The sequence below is a fragment of the Eptatretus burgeri genome, chromosome 2, assembly GCF_056783735.1.
Source record: "Eptatretus burgeri isolate ZD-2024b chromosome 2, Ebu_testis_v1, whole genome shotgun sequence".
Lineage (NCBI taxonomy): Eukaryota > Metazoa > Chordata > Myxini > Myxiniformes > Myxinidae > Eptatretus > Eptatretus burgeri.
The window spans coordinates 151,256,620-151,276,619 of NC_140962.1; the positions used below are offsets into that span (position 1 = coordinate 151,256,620).

At 43.7% G+C, this 20,000-nt stretch overlaps 1 protein-coding gene across 12 annotated transcripts in view; it reads left to right on the forward strand.

The window, feature by feature from the left end:
- Positions 1 to 20,000, forward strand: part of LOC147033550 (synapsin-2-like) — a 235,970-nt gene that overhangs the window by 72,480 nt on the left and 143,490 nt on the right. For all 12 annotated transcript variants that reach the window (XM_085855416.1, XM_085855425.1, XM_085855434.1 and 9 more), the window contains one exon: positions 9,517 to 9,574. In XM_085855416.1, the coding sequence (XP_085711542.1) occupies positions 9,517 to 9,574 (58 nt within the window). The remainder of the gene's footprint in view (positions 1 to 9,516; positions 9,575 to 20,000) is intronic.

Below are 20,000 nucleotides of genomic sequence, written 5' to 3' on the forward strand. Positions count from 1 at the left end.
CGAAGGTGGGCAGAGGTCGTGTTTTCACCCCTGTCTGTCTGTCTCCGTGTGTTGGGTCGCCGAAATAGGTGACCCTTATTGTCAGTAATTCTATCTGTTTGGATGTTTGTTCGTTTGTCAACGTGGGCAGATTTTGACCAAACTTGGGTGGTAGGTACATCTTATGACCTAGTGCTTTGGAAATTGTGATGGTTGCTAGGGATGCTTTGGTTCCCTAGCAACAACCGAAAAACCTTCAAAATCGGTACCGTTCACGCGAAATCAATTCCGAAAGCCATTATCCCACGTAGGGTTATGAAATTTGGCACACATGATCTACACGTGATGCTCTATCAAATATATTCCGTTTTTTTGTGATATATGGAATAGTTTACCCGCAGCGCCCCTACAATTAGGGTATGCACGAAAATTGGTGAAAATTGAAGGCCCCCGAGCGACCAGGTGAGTGCATTGATACGAATGAAGCTTTGCAGGTTCATGGTACTCAATGAGTACTACAACTTTGCCTCAGGACATATTGACCGATTTCGCTTAGGTCAGGGGTCAAAGGTCAATTAGTGCAAAAATCGATAATATGCGAGAGCTGGAGGTGCCTTCGCACCAAATGCTACTCCTCCTCAGGTTATGGTCGGATGGTCATGAAAATTCACACTAATCGTCTGGGATACATTGTGCATAAACTATCAAGCCGGATTTTAGACTTAGATCTTTGTTCACACACAGCACCCCCTCGGACTTTGGGGATTTCCGATTTCAAACCGCATTTTCGGTACTTTTCATTCAAATGGATACCGAGTAGTTATCAGTAGATGGAACTGGATGAGATTTGATATGCATAATCTTAAGGTGATTCCCTATCCGCTATATGACATCCATTATGCTCTATATCTTATAGTTTCCATGCTCGGCGACCCATCGCCGCCTACCGGCTTGTTTGTTTGTTTGTTTGTCTCTGAGCAGGATATGTCAAAAAGATACAAACTGATTCAGATGAAATTTGGTGGACACGTTGGGTGTATGACAAGAAAGAACTGATTCAATTTTGCTGAAGATCCGGATCCAGATCTGGATACGAAAATTATTTAATTTTTTTAAGTGATTCTTCACCATTGAGAGATGGGACCAAAATGAGATATAGCACGATATTTGAAAAAGTTGGGGACAAGTTTTGACAAAACTTGGTGGATGAGTTAGTTTGGTGACAAGAACAGGCCAATTTGATTTTGGTTCAAGTCCGGTTCAAGATCCGGCCTATCACTGGGATCTAAAACGTAAACTATTCAGCCTGGCAGAGGTATGTTCTCTACTGAGTACCGTTCTAGTTAGAGCTGGGATGCCATTGGTTTCGCTTCGTCAATGATGCTGGAATAAGTTTTACTGTCTTTATTTGTATACATGATGAAAGATTGGAGAAGAGCTACAGCGGAATTGAATCGAACAAAATGGAAATGGGGGAAACACCAACAGCAGGGCAGATGTTAGAATGAGATCAAGGGAAAGGAGAGGACGTGGGGGTGAACAAGCTTCAAACAATCTGAATGAAACACAGCAAGAAGAGGAAGGCGAAAGGCATAAAATAGAAAAGGAACAAACTAACCGACAACGACTACTAATCCTCCAGGACTTCAAGATGGCTGTTCACCACCATCTAGATTCGAGATCGTCCCCAATCCAAAACCATGATCTTTTTTTTTACCCTCATTAACCCCACCCAAATCCATTCGAATTTTCCAGTTTCTCCTCCTTGGAGTTTCTTTCTCCATGCAGGCATGTTTTTCGTTCTGTTTTTGTCAGTTCCACCCTGATTCGTTCAGTGTGTTAGCTCTTCCATTAGCGTTATCTATGGATTGTAACAAAATTCACATACCCAGCTGAGGGGTATGTAGCGACCCCCTTGGGTGTTGACCCTTTTGCACTTCGTTCCCTTGGGACAGGGGGAACAGAGGGTTAGGGTAGGAATTTGAAATTATTTTGACCATGATGCCAGCAATTGCCCACCTAGTGTTCTCAAAGGACATACACCAACTAATGCCAGCAGATGGGACACCTGTTTAACATCCATCCGAGAGACGGTGCTCACACTTATGAATCGCCCTGCGAAACACCAGGATGACAGTTTATAGCTGGGTCGAGATTTAAACCCAGGCCAGACAGCTTAGAGACGAGTCTGCATACCTCTCGGTGTCGGCCATCATGCCAGCCCAACCGAGAATAGACGAGAAGGGCACTCGGTAAAGTGCATACCTCCACCACGCAATGTCTGATCCACGAGAACATATCGGGCCCAATCTGGATTCGGATCTTTACCAAAATCAAATCGTTTCTTCCTTGTTACACACCCAACCTTTCCTCCAAATTTCATCCGAATCTGTCAACAACTTTTTGAGATATCGTGCCATATATTAGTTCAGCCCTATCCATGAATGGGGAAGAATCGAAAAAATTATCGGATCTGGATTCGGATATTCACCAAAATTGAATCAATTCTTCCATGTCACACATCCAATGGGTCCATCAAATTTCCTCCAGATCCATCTGCAACCTTTTGAGATATCCTACACACAAACAAACAGACAATCATACAAATAGACAGAGAGTGGTGAAAACTTAACCTCCTTCACCTTCGGTGGTGGAGGTAACAAATGAAAAGAGATGAGGGAGAGTGGGAAAATAACCACAATAACCTATTGACTCGGAGTGCTTGTGAATGGGGTCATGTGGGATAAATTTGGCGGTCTTCCCATATTGTCCGGATTATCATCCTGCAAAGCCATTGTTGATGGGAGCTCTCCAAAGCTTAAGATACCATTGATAGGTGACCCAGGTCTCACTGCCATATCGCTGCTGATGGAGTTACTGTCACAACTGATTTAACGTTGCATCACCTCCTTGTTGTCAATGGTGGTTCCTTGAGAAAAATGACAGCGAATATAAGGAAAGTGTTCAACGACCTTTTGAGTCTCTTCATTGATAGTGTTATTTGGGAACACTGCAGTTTGCCTTGGAGCGAGTTTATGGAGGACTTAGGTCTTTGAAATATTCAGTGAGAGTCACAACTGCTTACCTGCGGAGTTGTAGAGGTTGAGAGGGTGGTTTGTCTGCCAACCCAAGAAAGGACTTGGTGCAGGATGTGGATGGTTAATACATTAGAGGAAGCTAGAAGGAAGAAAGGTTGAAGGGGAGCTGAAGAAGAATGGCTGAGGAGGTAGATTGCTGAAAGGAAGGAAGGAGGATGGGTACAGGGATTAAAGAAGGGATAAGAAGGTGAATTATTGAGAGTGAGGAAGGATGGGGAGTGGAGGCTTAGAGGAAGAGATGAAGAGTCGGATCGTTGAGAGCAAGAGTTGTGTTTGAGAGTTTGGGTTTGGTGGACAAAACGAGTACTCTGGAGAGCATGAGACGACTGCAATTTCCCATCTGGTGGCCACATCCAAACCATGTCAGCATAAAGCACAGGTTTTTAAAAGGTAATTCAATTTTGAACTCAGGAAATCATTCAAAACTTAGTAATCAGGGACAGTTTTAGTGCAATTTCAGCGAGTGATCAACCCTTTGAACCCTAGTGGCCATTTTACCATCCGCCATTCAAACCTCCATAACCTGAACAGCCAGTTTACCAGCTGCCATTCACACACTCATACACCCGAACAGCTGGATTTTTCTCCAGTGAGCCCAGGGTGGGGGAGCTGAAAGTCCAATGATCTCAGCGTTTAAAGGGTTAAAGACTAGACCTTCCCAAGCACGTACAGCATTTCCATTGCGATCTAAAGCCATGGAAATTAATTTTGTCATTCATTGGTATATCTCCGTTATTAATCGATGTTCCTGCGAGAGATCTAGCAGTTTGTCATCATAAATGTCTTGCAGAAAAATGTGTATGTTTATTGTTTTATGCTCCATGAGGTTTTGTGTCAGCGATAAACTCTCACATCAATAACAGCATAATTTAATACCATCACGTCCGCCAAGGTTTACTCCAAATCCAACAACTACCTATGATCTCGTACTCAGCCCACACTTGTTGCTCTAAGATAGATCAGAGTACAACCTATGTGGGTAGTGTGAACATTTGGCATGAAATTGGGTTATTTGAAGAAGTTGAGAATGGACCTGAAGGCAGAAGAAACTATACATGTACTAATGTTCTAATAGTATGTTCTCCATGCAGACGTACACTACTCACGTTCTAATAGTACGTACTTTATAGATATACTCACATTCTAACAGTGCGTCCTTTGTAAATATACTCACATTCTAATAGTACGTACTTTATGGAGGTACTCGGTTGAAAAAAAAAAAGATAAAGTGTAATACTGACAACCACCAGGTGGTGTAGTTTCTGGTCCTGGTTATCTTCTGGTCCTGGCTATATTCCAGTTCCAGGTTATCTTCTGGTCCTGCCTATCTTCTGGTCCTGGCCATTCTTCTGCTTGTTACTTCATTCATTACCCTGCTTGTTGCCTTCTTCATTCGCCCACCTGTTGCTGCATTGCCCCACTGTCGGCACATTGCCTTTTTTCCCATCTCTCAACCTCGCTCTTTCATGAACCTCAAACTGCAGGTGATTGAACTTTCTTAATAGTTATGGCTCTTAGCATCATGAGCTTGCATTTCTGGCAGCATTGCATCACTCTCATTCGATCTAATCATCAATATTTTCTGAACGTACAGGAATACGATTTCCGGTAAAATGCTCCCAAACTCAATATTGCATTTCGTTTTCATCCATCCCAAGAACGGATAATCCATTTGATTTATCACTGCGTTTGTCCAGACTTTTGAAAAAGCCATGAAATTGCTTTACTCTTGTTACACAATGAGGCAAAAGCCCTCAGCCATGTTTCCTTCCGATAATTATCTTTCCCCGTAGTAGTTTGTGCCTTGCCAAGGAGACATCACTTTCCCATCATGAGTGGATTTGTCAAACTACGAAAGACGTCCCCATTTCGTCGAACCTCAACATGTTTGACATTCAATGACAACGACGTTGTTATGCAGCTTGGGAATCCTGCTTCCCTCTGTTCCATGGTACTCTACATGCTTGTTGGTGTCAAGCTGTGCACAGGAATCGCCTGTAGACCCTGTCCATCTTGTCGGTAGATACCTGGAAGTGGAGATATCAACTTTTTGTTTGACCACCCGTTTTGGCCTTTGTGCCAGGAGGCATGTGTTTCTTGCAAGACGATATATTTTAGCCAGAGGAGTGTATGCGTTTTGATTAGATTAGCTTTTAGCAGCTTCTTATGCCCAGGCACTCGGCATTCCGGAAAATGGACATGATGCGTTCCCATTTGTGACGTCGTTGCGCCATGCAAAGGAAAAAATAGGGTTCAGCAATTAGTTCATTTGTCTGTCTGTCTGTCCACATTAAAATCGAGGAACAACTTGATTTCAATTGGATGTTATATATTTGAACACGAATCGGGAAACGAACCTGCAGTTTAGCAGTACTGTACTTTGGCTCTGAATTAGTTCTGATTGTGCATGTGCAGAGATGATTAAAGTAAAAAAAAAAATTACTGTCTGCCTGTCTGGAAATCAACAAAATTTAAAATCATTCCTAACAGGAATGTTATTGTTAAAATGGATGTCATAAAGGACACAGACAACAGGCACGAAAAACGAATGTAATGTTTTAAATAAGGTGGTGCAAAAGATGCTGCATCAATGGCGTTAAACTTCGGAATTTTTAATATATTTTTTTGAAAACCTTTAAAATATTTTTCAACAACCTTTAAAATAAAACCTTCTTCAACCTCTTCAACATTCCACGTGTTGAGTGTTGGCACTTCCAAAACCCTTCCGTTCAGCAGTATTTGGACAAAATATTACGTAATTTTACGTCGTCCCGACAAATGAGATTTGCAGCTCGCAGACCCTGCCCATGTCCTTTTTTTTCTCAAGACTGCGCAGGGTAAGGTGTTCTATGAACTCTCTTGTTTTGATATTTGTTTTAACCTTTTTAAATACAATGGCTGGGAAGGCAATGGCAAACCATACAGCATACATCCTGCAAAGAAACTGCTTTGACAACACCAACGCCATGTAACGAGAAAGGTACATCAAAATTCAAAAAACTATATGAAATGGCTCGCTCAATAGAGAAACGCACCCACACACACACGTCCATCCATGAGTTATACGTGACGTTCCAGAGTTTGCTCTTTAAGGTTGTTTTGATGCGTCCGTTGAGGAAGTCGCCAGTCCGTTCGTTCGTTCATCTGTTTTTGAATTGTCCGTTCGTACGTCCATCTGTTCTGTTAATTATCTCCACCACCGAAGGTGAAGGGGGTTATCTTTTCACTCCTTTCTGTCTTTGTTTGTTTGTTTTGTTTGTTTGTCTGTTTGTTTGTTTGACTGTATGCAGGATATCTTAAAAAGTTGTGGACGGATTCGGATTCGGAAAAATTGAGGGCGTCATCGGTCACATGGTTCAGAAGCCATATATTTTTTGAACGTAAATGTCTTCATTCTTCTCCGAAACAGATGAACAGATCGAAGTGAAAATTTACAGGTAATGATTGCCTATCCATGAGGAACAAAAAATTATTCACCTATGACGTAAAAAGGTCACATGGTTTGGCAGCTCTGATTTTTTTTGAAGAATAAACCTTTTTAAAAAATCTCTTTCTCCAGAATGACTTAACAAAGAAGCATACATATAATGTATGTTTGCTTGTTCATTGATACAATTGTATTACTACTCCCCCTGTGGTATAATAATAGCTAACATGGATGCGTTCCCCCATGGGGGAAAACCCTCTTGTGGGCAGGCCATCACTGCTCCTGTGGTTGGCAGTGAGTGTCCCAGAAGCAGTGGCAGAAAGAGAGTGGCGTTTCTATATGTGGGAGAATTGTGTGCTCAACTGGTGGGTTGCCCAGATAGCTCAAATAGCTCAGATGGCAAAGCACTGGTATGGTTCACCAGAAAATCTGGGTTTGATTCCTGGGCTGGGTTCATAGTTTTCCTTCATATAATTTTTATATACATATATAGAGCCAAATGCACATCTGCTCTATTATAGATCATAGATGAGATGGCATGCATGCTTGATGGGCTGAATGGCTTCCTCCTGTACATCCTTGTGTGTTTATCTCAAACAATTTTCATATTTTCCTATGTTGGCTGACTTTAATGTTATAATGGCCTGTTTTCGAACCTAGTGGCCATTTGACGCTGTAACGGCCTGTTTGCAATGACATCAGCACGCTTGATTTGGCTTCACTTTCTCTCCTGGGACATCTCTTGCTGAGATTGCACTTACTCCACATCCCACGATCGCTGCACCACGACTGAGATTACGCGCCCAAGGGGTCATTAGCTGATCACTAGAGCCTCGTGGGATGCACATGGCGTAAAAGGGAGCAGCAGGCCGTGAACCAGTTATTCGTGAGAAAAGGTTTCGTGTCGTTAGGCAGTGAATTTCAATGACATTTTTACTGATTTTGTCCCATTATTGAGATGAAGGCATTCGCTCTCAGCCTTAATCGGTAGAATTTGGACAAAAATTTATCTCGTTAATCATGACATTAATCCGTCAAACTGTCTTCAGTCACTTAAGCTCGCTGCAGTTCACTTGACAGGTAATATAAGAGGACATTTTGAGTTTTTAAAAAAACTTTTTAAACGATCAAGTGACCTAGACATCAGTATCCATTCATACGACTTACAAGGTTACATCTGGTACGTGGGATTTGAACCTGGGTTCCCTGCATCGTGGCACCAGTGGTTCAAGATGAGAACACGACCAGACAAACCCATTTGGAGCAATTTATATTCATGAAGGGATTGTAAGTGATACCTTTTCTCAGCAGCCATGCCTTTGAACGATAATACCACAAAAGTATAAGCCATTTCCCTGTCAAAGTAAACTTTATTGTATCACAGCAAAAGTTTTCCGAAGTAATTGTACTTTGTCACCAGAACGGATCCGATTATGACGTTCCAGGTAATTTGTGGCAGAAAGAGTACGTTTTCCATCATAATTGGGCAGCAGATAATATGGGACTGGTAAAGTTACTGTTTTAACGCACGACTAACGTAATCACTAGTTTCAGTGGATTCTGAACCCGACGATAGATACGGTTGCAGGAAGATGGGAAATGCTGCGTGATGGGCCGCCTGATGATGGAAATTTGTCTTTGGGAAGACTTTATCTTTGACTTTCTCTTGATGGTCCATGCAAAGCCAGCTCTGGGTGCTTGAGAAAGCCAGCAGCAGAAACTTGTACGTCTCATTCTGGAGCTTTTAAAGGAAATGCTCTTGTTGTAATGAAAATGGCGTGCTCTTAAGGAGATGCCATCTTGCAATCAACATGGCGTCCTCTTAATGGGACGCCATCCTATAATCAAGACGGCGTCCTCCTAATGGGACGCCATCCTCCAATCAAGATGGCGTCCTCTTCATGGGATGCCATCCTAAAATCAACATGACGTCCTCTTAGTGAGACGCCATCCTATAATCAAGATGGTGTCCTATTAATGGGATGCCATCCTATAATCAAGATGGTGTCCTCTTCATAGGACACCCCCTTATCATCAGGATTGCATCCTCTTAATAGGATGCCGTCCTATAATATAATCAACATGGTGTCCTCTTAGTGAGACGCCATCCTATAATCAAGATGGTGTCCTATTAATGGGATGCCATCCTATAATCAAGATGGTGTCCTCTTCATAGGACACCCCCTTATCATCAGGATTGCATCCTCTTAATAGGATGCCGTCCTATAATATAATCAACATGGTGTCCTATTAATGGGATGCCATCCCATTATCAACATGGTGTCCTATTAATGGGATGCCATCCTATTATCAAGATGGTGTCCTATTAATGGGATGCCATCCTATTATCAAGATGGTGTCCTCTTGATGAGACATTACCTTATCATCAGGATGGCATCCTCTTAATGTGATGCCACCTTATCATCAGGATGGCATCCTCTTAATGTGATGCCATCATGTAATCAACATGGTGTCCTATTAATGGGATGCCATGCTATTATCAACATGGTGTCCTATTAATGGGATGCCATCCTATTATCAAGATGGTGTCCACTTAATGAGACACCACCTTCTCATCAGGATGGCATCCTCTTAATGTGATGCCACCTTATCATCAAGATGGCATCCTCTTAATGTGATGCCACCTTATCAGGATGGCATCCTCTTAATGTGATGCCATCATGTAATCAAGATAGCTTCATCTTAATAAGACATCATCTTTGTTATTTTATACATATTTGTCTGATATTTATATCTACCTAAAAAAAAAAAATTGTGTGTGTGTGTGTGTGTGTGTGTGTGTGTGTGTGTGTGTGTGTGTGTGTGTGTGTGTGTGTGTGTGTGTGTGTGTGTGTGTGTGTAAAAGACCAATTATACCATAAGATGAACACGAATGGACGGGTAGCACTAATTCAAGATGTGATGAACATGAATTGTGTATTTTTGAATGAACACAGTGAACAGATTGATATGGCGGCAATTAATACCGTACGTTTTGTGCCTTCTCTCCAGGGCCAAGATTTTCCACGGAAAGAAGGTTCTTGAAGACTTTGACATCCGGGTGGAACAGGTTTGCAACATCACACTCATAATTGTGACAGCTTCAGCTGCTTCAGAAACTGAATCTAAAAGAGCTTCCAAACTGGCACTGTGTATTCAAAGCTCATCTGGGATTCTCACTGAGCCGCCAATCATCTGATTAAATGTTAAACAACCTTTTAATTTCCCTCCAGGTGTTGTACACATGGAGACACAACATCTCAGAGTAATTGATGCAATTTGAAAAACCATTAAGGTGGTTGTTACAGTGTGGTCAGGGTGGGTCATACATCACCTACCTACTGGCCTTGATTTCCTTCTCGAATTATACCTCTTAGGATGAATCAGATTTCAGGTAACGATTCACCTTGGTCGTTAAGACCCCATGTTTTGTCACGTTCTTCATCTTGCCTCGACAATCGGACGAAACCAATTTACTGAAGCTAACCGGCATGTTTCCCATCTTTTATCACTCGATTTGCAAACGGTTGAGATCCCAAATATATAAACCCTCAAAGTGGATGATAAATAATTCGTGGGACTATACACTGGCGAATGCAAAACCTCCCCCCTCCGGGGACTCCAACGTGTCTTAAAAATTGGCATTTTTACATGAGCTATTGCATATTGCTTTGTGGAATGGTTTCGTTTTTTTTTTCCATTTGAGAGGTGATGATATGTTAAACCATGAATTGTCTAATCTGCAAGTTTACAGGAGGTAAAGATTTTCTTTTTTGAGAAGAGCAGGTCACTGTGTGCCGGTACCATGACCAATTTCGATATCTCTGTATTCTGTCTCTCTGACAATTACCTGAAATATGCCAGAGGAGCAGTCGAGTAAACCACTGGAAACAGCACCATCCTCTAATAGGAATGTTGATTGTACCAGATGGATACTTGAGCACTTAGGAGGGAGACCGGGGACCACAAACACGAACGCACACCTCATTTTATAATGTCCGTTCTTCGCAATTCTATCTATCTATCTGTAATGTAGTAATGGCTGTTCCTAAAATATAAAAATGTAATTTAAAGGACATGTACACCCACTACCTGCGCGAGCGACCGGAAGGGTCATGTTATTATCCGCTTTGGGGTATATACATTACAGTGGATCTAGGTTCAGATCAGTTCTTCTTTGGTGGACGCGATAAGCAGTAAATGCCTCAAGGATGTCGGGTTTTCTCCAGATTTCTTCCAATTTAATGTTAAACAGCAGTAGCGACTGCTTACATAGGTAATCATACGTGTTTGTGGTTTATAATTTATTTTTTTTTACTTTGGGGAGGCCTCTTCTTCTTCCTCGTTTCCAAGCCCCACAAAACGCCACAATAAGATATTTTTACATGTTAACACGGCGTCGGTCCAAGGAGGAAATATCTCTTGTGGAGAGGAGATATTAGCATTAATATTGTTTTGTAATAACATTAATATTATGCTATTATCATTAGTGTTGTTATTACTTTTGTTGTTAGAGCAACCTTGGAAAAATGGCATGATTAGCTATCGTAACACAGATATACACCTCAACACAGATTTTGTCCAAGGTGGAATATCCCCTTGGGGAGGGGTGCCAATTAAGTCGCTACAACCTCCGTCATGTGACCTTTAATCTTCCTGTCAAGTTTGATTGAGATCGGATAAATAATGACCGAATGTGTCACGGTCAAAAAAATGGTCAGAAAGACAGACAGACACAAAATTGCATGTAAGCCTGGTGTTGGCTTCGTGGTTAGGATGGCCTGCTTGGGATCTTAGGGTCCTGAGTTTGAGCCCTGTTGGCTGCTGAATTAACACCAGGTGGGGTGTACTCAGCCTGTCATCCTTCAGAGGTTGGCAAAATGGTACCAGTGTACTGCTATAGGGGCACAGCATCAGTAGCACAGCTGTGCTTCCAATAAATGATAGCTAACTGGTAGCCAAGCTGCCACACGCAAGAACAGAACAGAACAGAACCAAATTGTGTATTTTTGTATGATGATTGCTGTGAATTTTGTAAATTTCACAACCTCCTCGATTCAACTTTATTTACATTGTAAATCTCAAAACATAGTTCCCTTACATAAAGTAAAAACCTTAACCTGTAAGCTATTCACTGGTTTCCTGACTGCATGGATGCTGGGCACCGTTCTTCCTCAAGGTTTTGACCATTTCAGTCCAGAACCTCTCCAAAATGGCGGGTCCACAAACTTGGGATGATGGCGGGTCCGGTCAGGAATCCACAAACTTGATCACGGATCCACATCACTAGATTACCTACATCAGGGAGATACACAGCCTCAGTTGTTTCCAGGCAGTCAGTCAACCCATCAATGCAAAATGACGAATCAAACTCTACTCACAGGAAGATTTAATGTATTATCATATAGTTACAACTCCCATCACACATTTTCCATTATATGATAATACATTAAATCATGCACATTACCTTAAATATAACATATCCATCAAACAACAATGAGAGATAGCATGTCCAGCATCTCACAATGAAAATGCACACCTTACCTTAAAGGGGGACCCAAACGCAAAAAAAAAAAAATTCTGAAAACCATTGAGAATCATTAATCATGGTCTAATTTGAAGAGGAGAAAAAAAAAATTGAAATTGTTTTTTCCAATCATAAAGTGTCTAAAAAGCCTTGGTCGAGACGAGTGTCGATTTTCGATTTTTGCCAGTGACGTCACATCTGGAATCCATATTGTTCTGAACAGCGGTTTACGTAGAGAAACAGAGTGTGTCGAGCTCAGATTCCGATACTGATTTCACCATCATTAGTAACTCTGAAGATTCTCAGTCTGTTGAAACTGATCAGTGGGATTTTGACGAAACTATTGGAGACATAATTATTGATGGAAACGCTTTTGTTGGGATTGTGGAGCCATATCATTTCAAGCCTTGTACGAGCGATTCAGAGGAAGAAGTCGGAAGATTGAAACGCTGTTTACATGATCACTTTAGCTCGGTAGGGTTTGATTTTTCCATTCAATTAACCGTTTTTAAGGGAGGGACTTTGTATTAATTGATAAATCGGTTTATATATTACTCGAGCAGAAATACCCATCATCGCCTGACAGCCCACACCGCGGACAAAATTGGCCATGTCCCACCGTCGCTGACAATGCTTTGTCCCACCATCACAGGCTGACCAGGTGTCTTGTAGGTTATGGGATCGTCCTGTTTCATACTTTTACCGGATGCCATTGGCGTCTGTGCCGTGTCCCACCGTCATGTCTGTGAGGTGTCGATGTCCCTCCCCAGTTGATAGGGGATTGTGGAGGGGGCTATTGTGGGGGTGATGATTTCTGGTGGAATGTGGAGGGGGGTGGGTATCCTGGAACGGCCTCTGTGTTTAGATTCTTTGAAGAAAGAATGCTCCAGGTAGCTTACCAACACTGAGAGATTTTAATCACTTTTCACTTTCTTTTAAAACACTCCAAGTGTGATGGTAAAAACCATGCTTTTCCACACAAAACCACCCGTTCCACCAGACAGGGAAGAGCCGCTGTCACACCCTCGCCAACGGAGATGATGCAACACATGGGAGGAGCATAAATATGCATGAGGCAAAACATGAATATGCATGACGCAAGACATGGGCGGAGCATGAATATACATTTTATATTCAAACTTGGTTACATCACAGGGGGGTACCCTGAAAGTTTTAGCATCCTCGGTCAAATCCTCTTGGAGAAGTAGATGATGATGTATACATACTTTCTCTCCATTATAAATAGATGTTGGTTCATTTGATTTGTTGAAATTCGTATTGATAAGAGATAATTATTTTCAGATGCTCTTGCGGTAACTGCCGGACAATGGCCACAGGTGTTTGATTCACCGCTCACATCGCCCATGTACATGTGCTGGTAGCTCAGTCGAGATGGTGTTACAGTTTCGAGTGGCGGCTGCTTCTTCCGCTTAATCATGGGGATGGCATCCTCTCTCAATCGTGGTGGATAACCGCAAGATCTAGCCATCTCTGTTGTTCCATAATAGTGCTCTGCAAAATGTTCCGAGCGCAAAAGCAAACATTTTCTCGGCCCGATCCACATTCAGGTATTTCGGTCAAACCTCGTCCAATTTCTGGAAAACTTAGGGTCTTTCAGCCATTGGTGTGGCATGAACCCATCTTGGTTTGTCTTACTACAACCACCATTGACGCATCAAAATTATTCGCCATTTGAGTATCATAACACGATGTAACCTGTATACAGTACGGATCTGGTGGTCTACTTCCAGATGTGATGGTCTAATTCCATAACAAGAAGAAGATTTTGACTCTTAATCGCACATTTACCCACTTTATAATCCATAAATCGGATAAAGACACATCGTATCTATTTTGTAGGGTATCAAAGGAAAGAGTAGCGTCGAGGTAGTCTGGGCGTTTGGGTTTCCCTTTAGATATTCCATGTCCACCATCTGGCACATCCACCATATTTACCCCTGAAGCAAATTGTTATTCAAATATTCAAACTGTTATTTATAACGGATTTTCTAGATGCCTCACTGTCTCTCCGAGCAGCCATTGGAAATGCTACTCTTCGATATTGTTGAATTTTAAAATCTATTTATATGAATATTTCATTAATAACGTTTTTTTACTCTTTGTATTGTATGTTGTTTTATTTTCTATCCCATCCTTTTTCCTGCCATGACTGTTTATCTTTTTGACTTGCCGAACACTGCAACTCACATTTTAGAGCAGAATTTCCATCAATGTCGTGATGAGTGAGTATTGAACAACCAGTGCTTTTATTTGGGGTTTTTGTGCTGCACCTTTGTGCATTCGTTCCGACATTACACCTCCGCATTCTCTTGCCAACATATTGCATTGCACATTTGCTAAATCTATTTATAATGGAGCAGATGTGTATATGGATATGTATGACCTGAAAGATGGTATGACCTGATAGTACTAGCTAGCTCTGTCTGGTGGGCAGCAATTCAGAAGTGATGTCCGGCTATGTAGTTTGAATGTGGGATCAATTGGGGGGGGGGGTGGGAGGGGTCGATGTGGTGGAGATGATGCGGAGAAGGAGTTTGGAAGTGTTGTGTGTGCAGAAGATCAAATAGAAAGGAGACAGATTGAGGAGGTTGATCGGAGGATACAAGCTGTTGCACACAGGTGAGGATGGAAGGTGTGATGGCGTGAGAATAATTGTATCGGAAGAGATCAGCAAGCAGGTGATCAAAGTGGAAACATGGGAAGAATGGATAGTTATGACATGGGTGGTGATGCAAAGGCAATTGGTGTGTGTTGTGTCGGTATATGGGCCGCAAACGGGAAGGACTGAGGCAGAGAAGCAGGAATTCAGGGACGCACTGGAGAGGATGATTGTAATGGTTGAGCTCGAGGTGATGCTGTGCATTGCGGGGGACTTTGATATGCATGTGGGAGTGGTGAGGGCTGGGTGAAGAGGAATGTGTTGGTAAATTTGGGTGGGGAATGAGAAATAGAGAGGGTCGAGAGTTGGTGGAGCTGGTGGTGAGGAATGGGATGGCCATAGCTGGTTCATTCTTTCAAAAGCAGGAAAGCCACATGATTACCTGTAGGAGTGCACATCATAGAACAGAATTGTATTTGGTGGTGGTAAGGAGCGACAGTTGTGGAGGTGTAAGGATTGTAAGGCAGTAGTGGGAGAGCATGTTACCACCAAGCACAAGCCGGTGGTGTTTGTGGTACGGATGGAGAAAAGAAGGGAGGTTAAGAGCAGAGGTCGGAAGATTATAAAGTGGGGGAAGTGTACCATAGAGGAAGCATCATCGTTGAGTACAAGGAGAGGTTGAGGGCGAGGTATGAGCAACTGAGCAAAGAAGCGGATAGTTTGGAGGAGATGTGGAAGAAGTACTGAGAGGTGTTTAGGGGAATTGCAGAAGTTTTGTGTGGAAGGACGTCAGGAAAGTTTGCATCATCGAGGGATAGAAACCGGGTATGGTGGATGGAGAAGGTAGTGAAGGCAATTGGTGAAAACAAGGTAATTTGGAAGAGGATCGAGAAAATCGCAGATAGGAGGAGGCAGCTGGATCTGGGGTTGCTGCACCTGCATGGGCAGAAGAAGAAAGCAGCAAGAAGAGCTGTGGATACGGCAAGGAATTATATAGAAGATGAGATGTACCACGAGTTGGAAGAGGATGGTGGAAGGAAGATGATATATAAGTTGCTTCATGACAGGGACGAGGATGGTAAATATATGAAGGGGGTGGTGATTAAGGATGGTGGCAGGAAGCTCGTGACAGAAGGGCAGCAGTATTGAAGGTGTGTGAAGGATATTTCAAAGAGCTGTTGAACCTGGACGGAAGCAACGGCGAGCTGGATCTACCATGTTATGTAGAGGGGAATTATGAGGTTTGTACAGAGATGATAATTGAAGCAGAAGTCGGATTCGGTTGGATGAATGGCTGTTGAATATATTGTTGTGGTTGACGAAATTCACAAACCACCATTCAGGTCCCTTAGGTGAGATATCTCTGTAAGTATATGTGTAGTTAGGCCCAAACCCGTTGTTTCGAGGGAATACATGTCATTCAGTCGGGCTGCGACTCTTCAGGATAGCCGTTTTTCTTTTATTATCTTTATTTTGGACCAGCCGCCATTACTACCACCACCAACCACGTCTCAAAAGCCATCACAACAACAACCACCAACCACAACGCCGCTTCACAACAACCACCAACCACAACGCCGCTTCACAACAACAACCACCAACCACAACGCCGCTTCACAACAACAACCACCAACCACAACGCCGCTTCACAACAACAGCCACGACCTTTACCGTCACAACTCGCCACCATCGCATCACCGTCATTCCCACGCCACTTGTGGGCGCCGATGCTGGACTCGTGTAGGGCGCGCACCGAGCAGCGTATTCAAAAACATCACAGACTTTCCGAAGAAAAACGGATCAAAAACGACTCACGCCCACTTCTGTTCCGTCCTATCGGCGAGCTGGGGCGATTTGGCCCCGCCTCCAGGGCGTTGGAGTGAGGACGCTATATGCAAATTCATGGATCAAAAAGCATTCACGCCCACTTTTCCTCGGTCCAATGGGGAGCCAGTTAGAGAGGTGAAGGGTCGGAGGAAAAGGGTCAAGGGGGAAAGAGCGAAGCCACGGGGCTTATATAAACGGCTGCGTTCGTCAGTAAAAGGAGTTGTGCGGAGTTCAAGAGAGTCGTCGGTGGAGCTGGAAAGAAGTGGGAGAAGTCAAAAGTGAAGAGTTGGGACGAGCCAAGAGAGGAGACGGAGAGGGCGAGTAGACGGAGCTGTGGAGAGGTGGCGGCGGCGAAGGCGGACGAGGGGGTGCTCGCGTCGGTGCCGGGAGCTGCAGAGGGAGAAGCCAGCAACGCGACCGAGGTCGAGGAGGAGACGCTCGCCACGGGACCCGAGACAGGGTGATATCCTCCTTCCCCCGAGCATCAGCAACCCCCTCCTGTTTCCCCCCGCGCTGAGATAGTGCGACAAAGGGGGCCCCTTTCCCACCCCCTACCAGACACTGTCCGCGAGGCCCGCGGAGCTGAGGCACCACCGCCACTTCGCGTCTCATCATCAGACGGGTAGGCCCGACCCGGTCTCGGCCCCAGGCCCGCCTCATCCTTGAGGGTGGTTCTTTTTCTTTTGCTTTGGGAATATGTGTTGTCGGCGCCGTCTGTGAAGTAAAATTGTATAAGTGTTGCCGTGTGCTCGGTAGTCGGATAGATCTGCATTGTTGCATTTGCTTTTTGTGTAATATTGCATTGTCTTCTTCTTTTACATGTGCTTTTGGTGTAATTGTATATGTGTGCTTTCCGTTCATCGCGAAATAAATGTGCTTCATGTTGAACTGTTTTCCCGCTTCGCTTCGTCTTTTCTTTCATTGAATCTCCATCTTGCTTCACGTAAAGGGTTGGTCGTGGGCTAAAACGCCCGATAATTAATCGAACCGTCGAGGCCGACGAATAACACCGCTCAGTTATCCCGATAGTACGGAACGGGTCGCTTAAAGTGGCCCGTGTCCGAAGTCGACCTGCGGCGAGGTGCGATCGCCCGGTCTACCCTCCGTGTGGGTACTTAGGTAGGTCGAATTTGGCGAGCAACCCTATCCCACGCGGGGGCCGATTGGCACGATCGTGGTGAGACCGAAAGGTCCACCCGTGACTAGTTCCCGGCGTTAGTCCGAGAGGGTCACGACTGGATTGTCCGTCCGGTGGGCGACGTGCCGCGATTCGAGTTATGTGGCCGTCCGCACGCCGGCGGGCGCGAATCCGCAACAATATTTATGAGACCTACGTGTTCAATTCTGGAGGAGTGGAGGACAGGGTTCATCGTGCTGAAATGGAAGAAGGGTGATGTTCAAGATCTGGGGAGGTTCAAGGGCATTACGCTTCTAAATGATGTCATGAAGGTGGTGGAGAGGATTCTGGACAAGAGGATAAGAAAGAGGGTGGAGATGAATATTGGAGTAGAGCAGCAGGGGGTTGGAAAGCATTGGCAGACAACGGATGTGATGTTCACACTGAGATAGCTGGTGGAAAAGAGGTTGGAGGTGCAAGGTGAGATGGCATTGGGATTTGTGGACCTGGAGAAGGCCAACAACTCTGTCACAACACATGTTCTCTAACAAATCGATTCCATCCATTCAAATGCAGCACGTGACTGCGGGATGGTGACACTGAGGTGGATGGGAGTGCTGGAAGCAGAAGTTAGATTGGTGGAAAGGATGTACAAGGGAACAAAGGGAAGAGTTTTGGTCTGAGGAGTTCAGCTGAACATCGGTTTGAGGCAGGGAAGCGCTCTCTGCACACTCATATTTATCATGGTGATGGAGCTGGTAAGCAGGAACGTGAGCTTGAGGGGTAGGATGGGGAGGATGCTGTTTGTGGATGATCTGGTTGTTGTGGTGGAGAGTCGTTTGGAGATGCAGGAAGTACTGGGGGAGTGCAAGGAGGAATTTTGGAAGCACGGGATGAAGATGAGTATGGAGAAGACTGAGGTGATGTGGGTCGGGCAGCAAAGACAACAAATTAATATCAGGTTAGAGGGGAAGTGGATCAGGCAGGGAAATAGGTTTGAGTATCTGGGAGGAACAGTGACCAGGTATGGTAAGTCTGAAGCAGAGGTGCGAAGGAGGATTCAGGTGTGTGGAATTCGTGAGTGAGTAATGGCAGACAGAAAAATAAAAGCAGCTTTTCATGGTTCTTTGCATGGTGATCAATTTTTGCTCCAACTTATTGGAAAGTTTTTTTTTTTCTTTCCTTCTCCCCCCTTTTGTCTCCTGCTCCCCTTGCTGTAGATTCTTTGCGTTAGCTCCTATACGAGCCTCAACAGTGCATACAAAAAAAAAAAATAGGGATCACTTTTCACTGCCACACGTCATTGCTGTTATTACAAATCAATTCTATCCATTCAAATGCATCACGTGACTGTGGGTTTACATCAACACTGGAAGCACGGCTGTCCCGCTGATCCAGTGCCCCGATGTTGGGTAGAGCAGGAATTTTTAATTAGGAAAAGTTGCCGGCCTTGCGCTCGCCAACTCTTCGTGAAGAACATCATGGGGTATTTAATGTCCACCAACAAATTCTGACAGATTGGAGGCCCAGTTTAACGTCCATCCGATGGGCAGCCATGCACATTGAACAATTGCCCTGCCTCTGAAATATTGGGATGACAGTTCGTAGCGAAGTCGGCATTCAGAGGTGGGTGCACGAACCTCTAGGCTATCCTGTCAGCTGAGCAATTCATCAATAATGGAGACCAAGCCAGGTGGATGGCAATTATTCAGGTCCATCTCATCTTGGGACAGACACTCGAAGCAAGGACAATCAATAGCATTACTCTGACACTGCTCGCTAGATTAACTACATAGATCACTACCCAGGGCTTCAAGGCGAATAAAACAAAATTAAAATCATTTCACAGCGATAAAAAATTTTATGTGACCCTTAATCACACTGGTACAGGCCTCCGTCTGGTAAGAAACTGGCATGGATGAGCACCGTGGTTCCCTGCGAAATCTTGAGAGTACCTATACCTGCCAAGGAACCATCAAACCTCCGCACTCACTCCGAAAGCTTCACTGATACCTTTCCATTATTTATGACTGAACAAAATTATAATTTTTTCAATCGGACAAAAAATAGAATCTGGGTGGTATAAGGCTGACCGTGGCTTCGATCATTGCCAATTTTTGTTTTTGTTTTTCTGTTAAGAGATACGTCGTGATATCTTTGCAGCTGTGAAGAGATATGATGCTTTTCGAATCTAACGCTACTCTATAATTTATCTGTATAATGATAATAATAATAATAATAATAATAATAATAATAATAATAATAATGATACGCTGGTTCGTTCATCTGTTTGAATGTAAAATTATTTCCGCTTCCGCATGTTTGTCTTATGTGAAGCCAAAGATTTATTCGGAGCCGTCATATTGACAATTGCCATGAGGACCTCTCCATAACTTTTCCCTTCA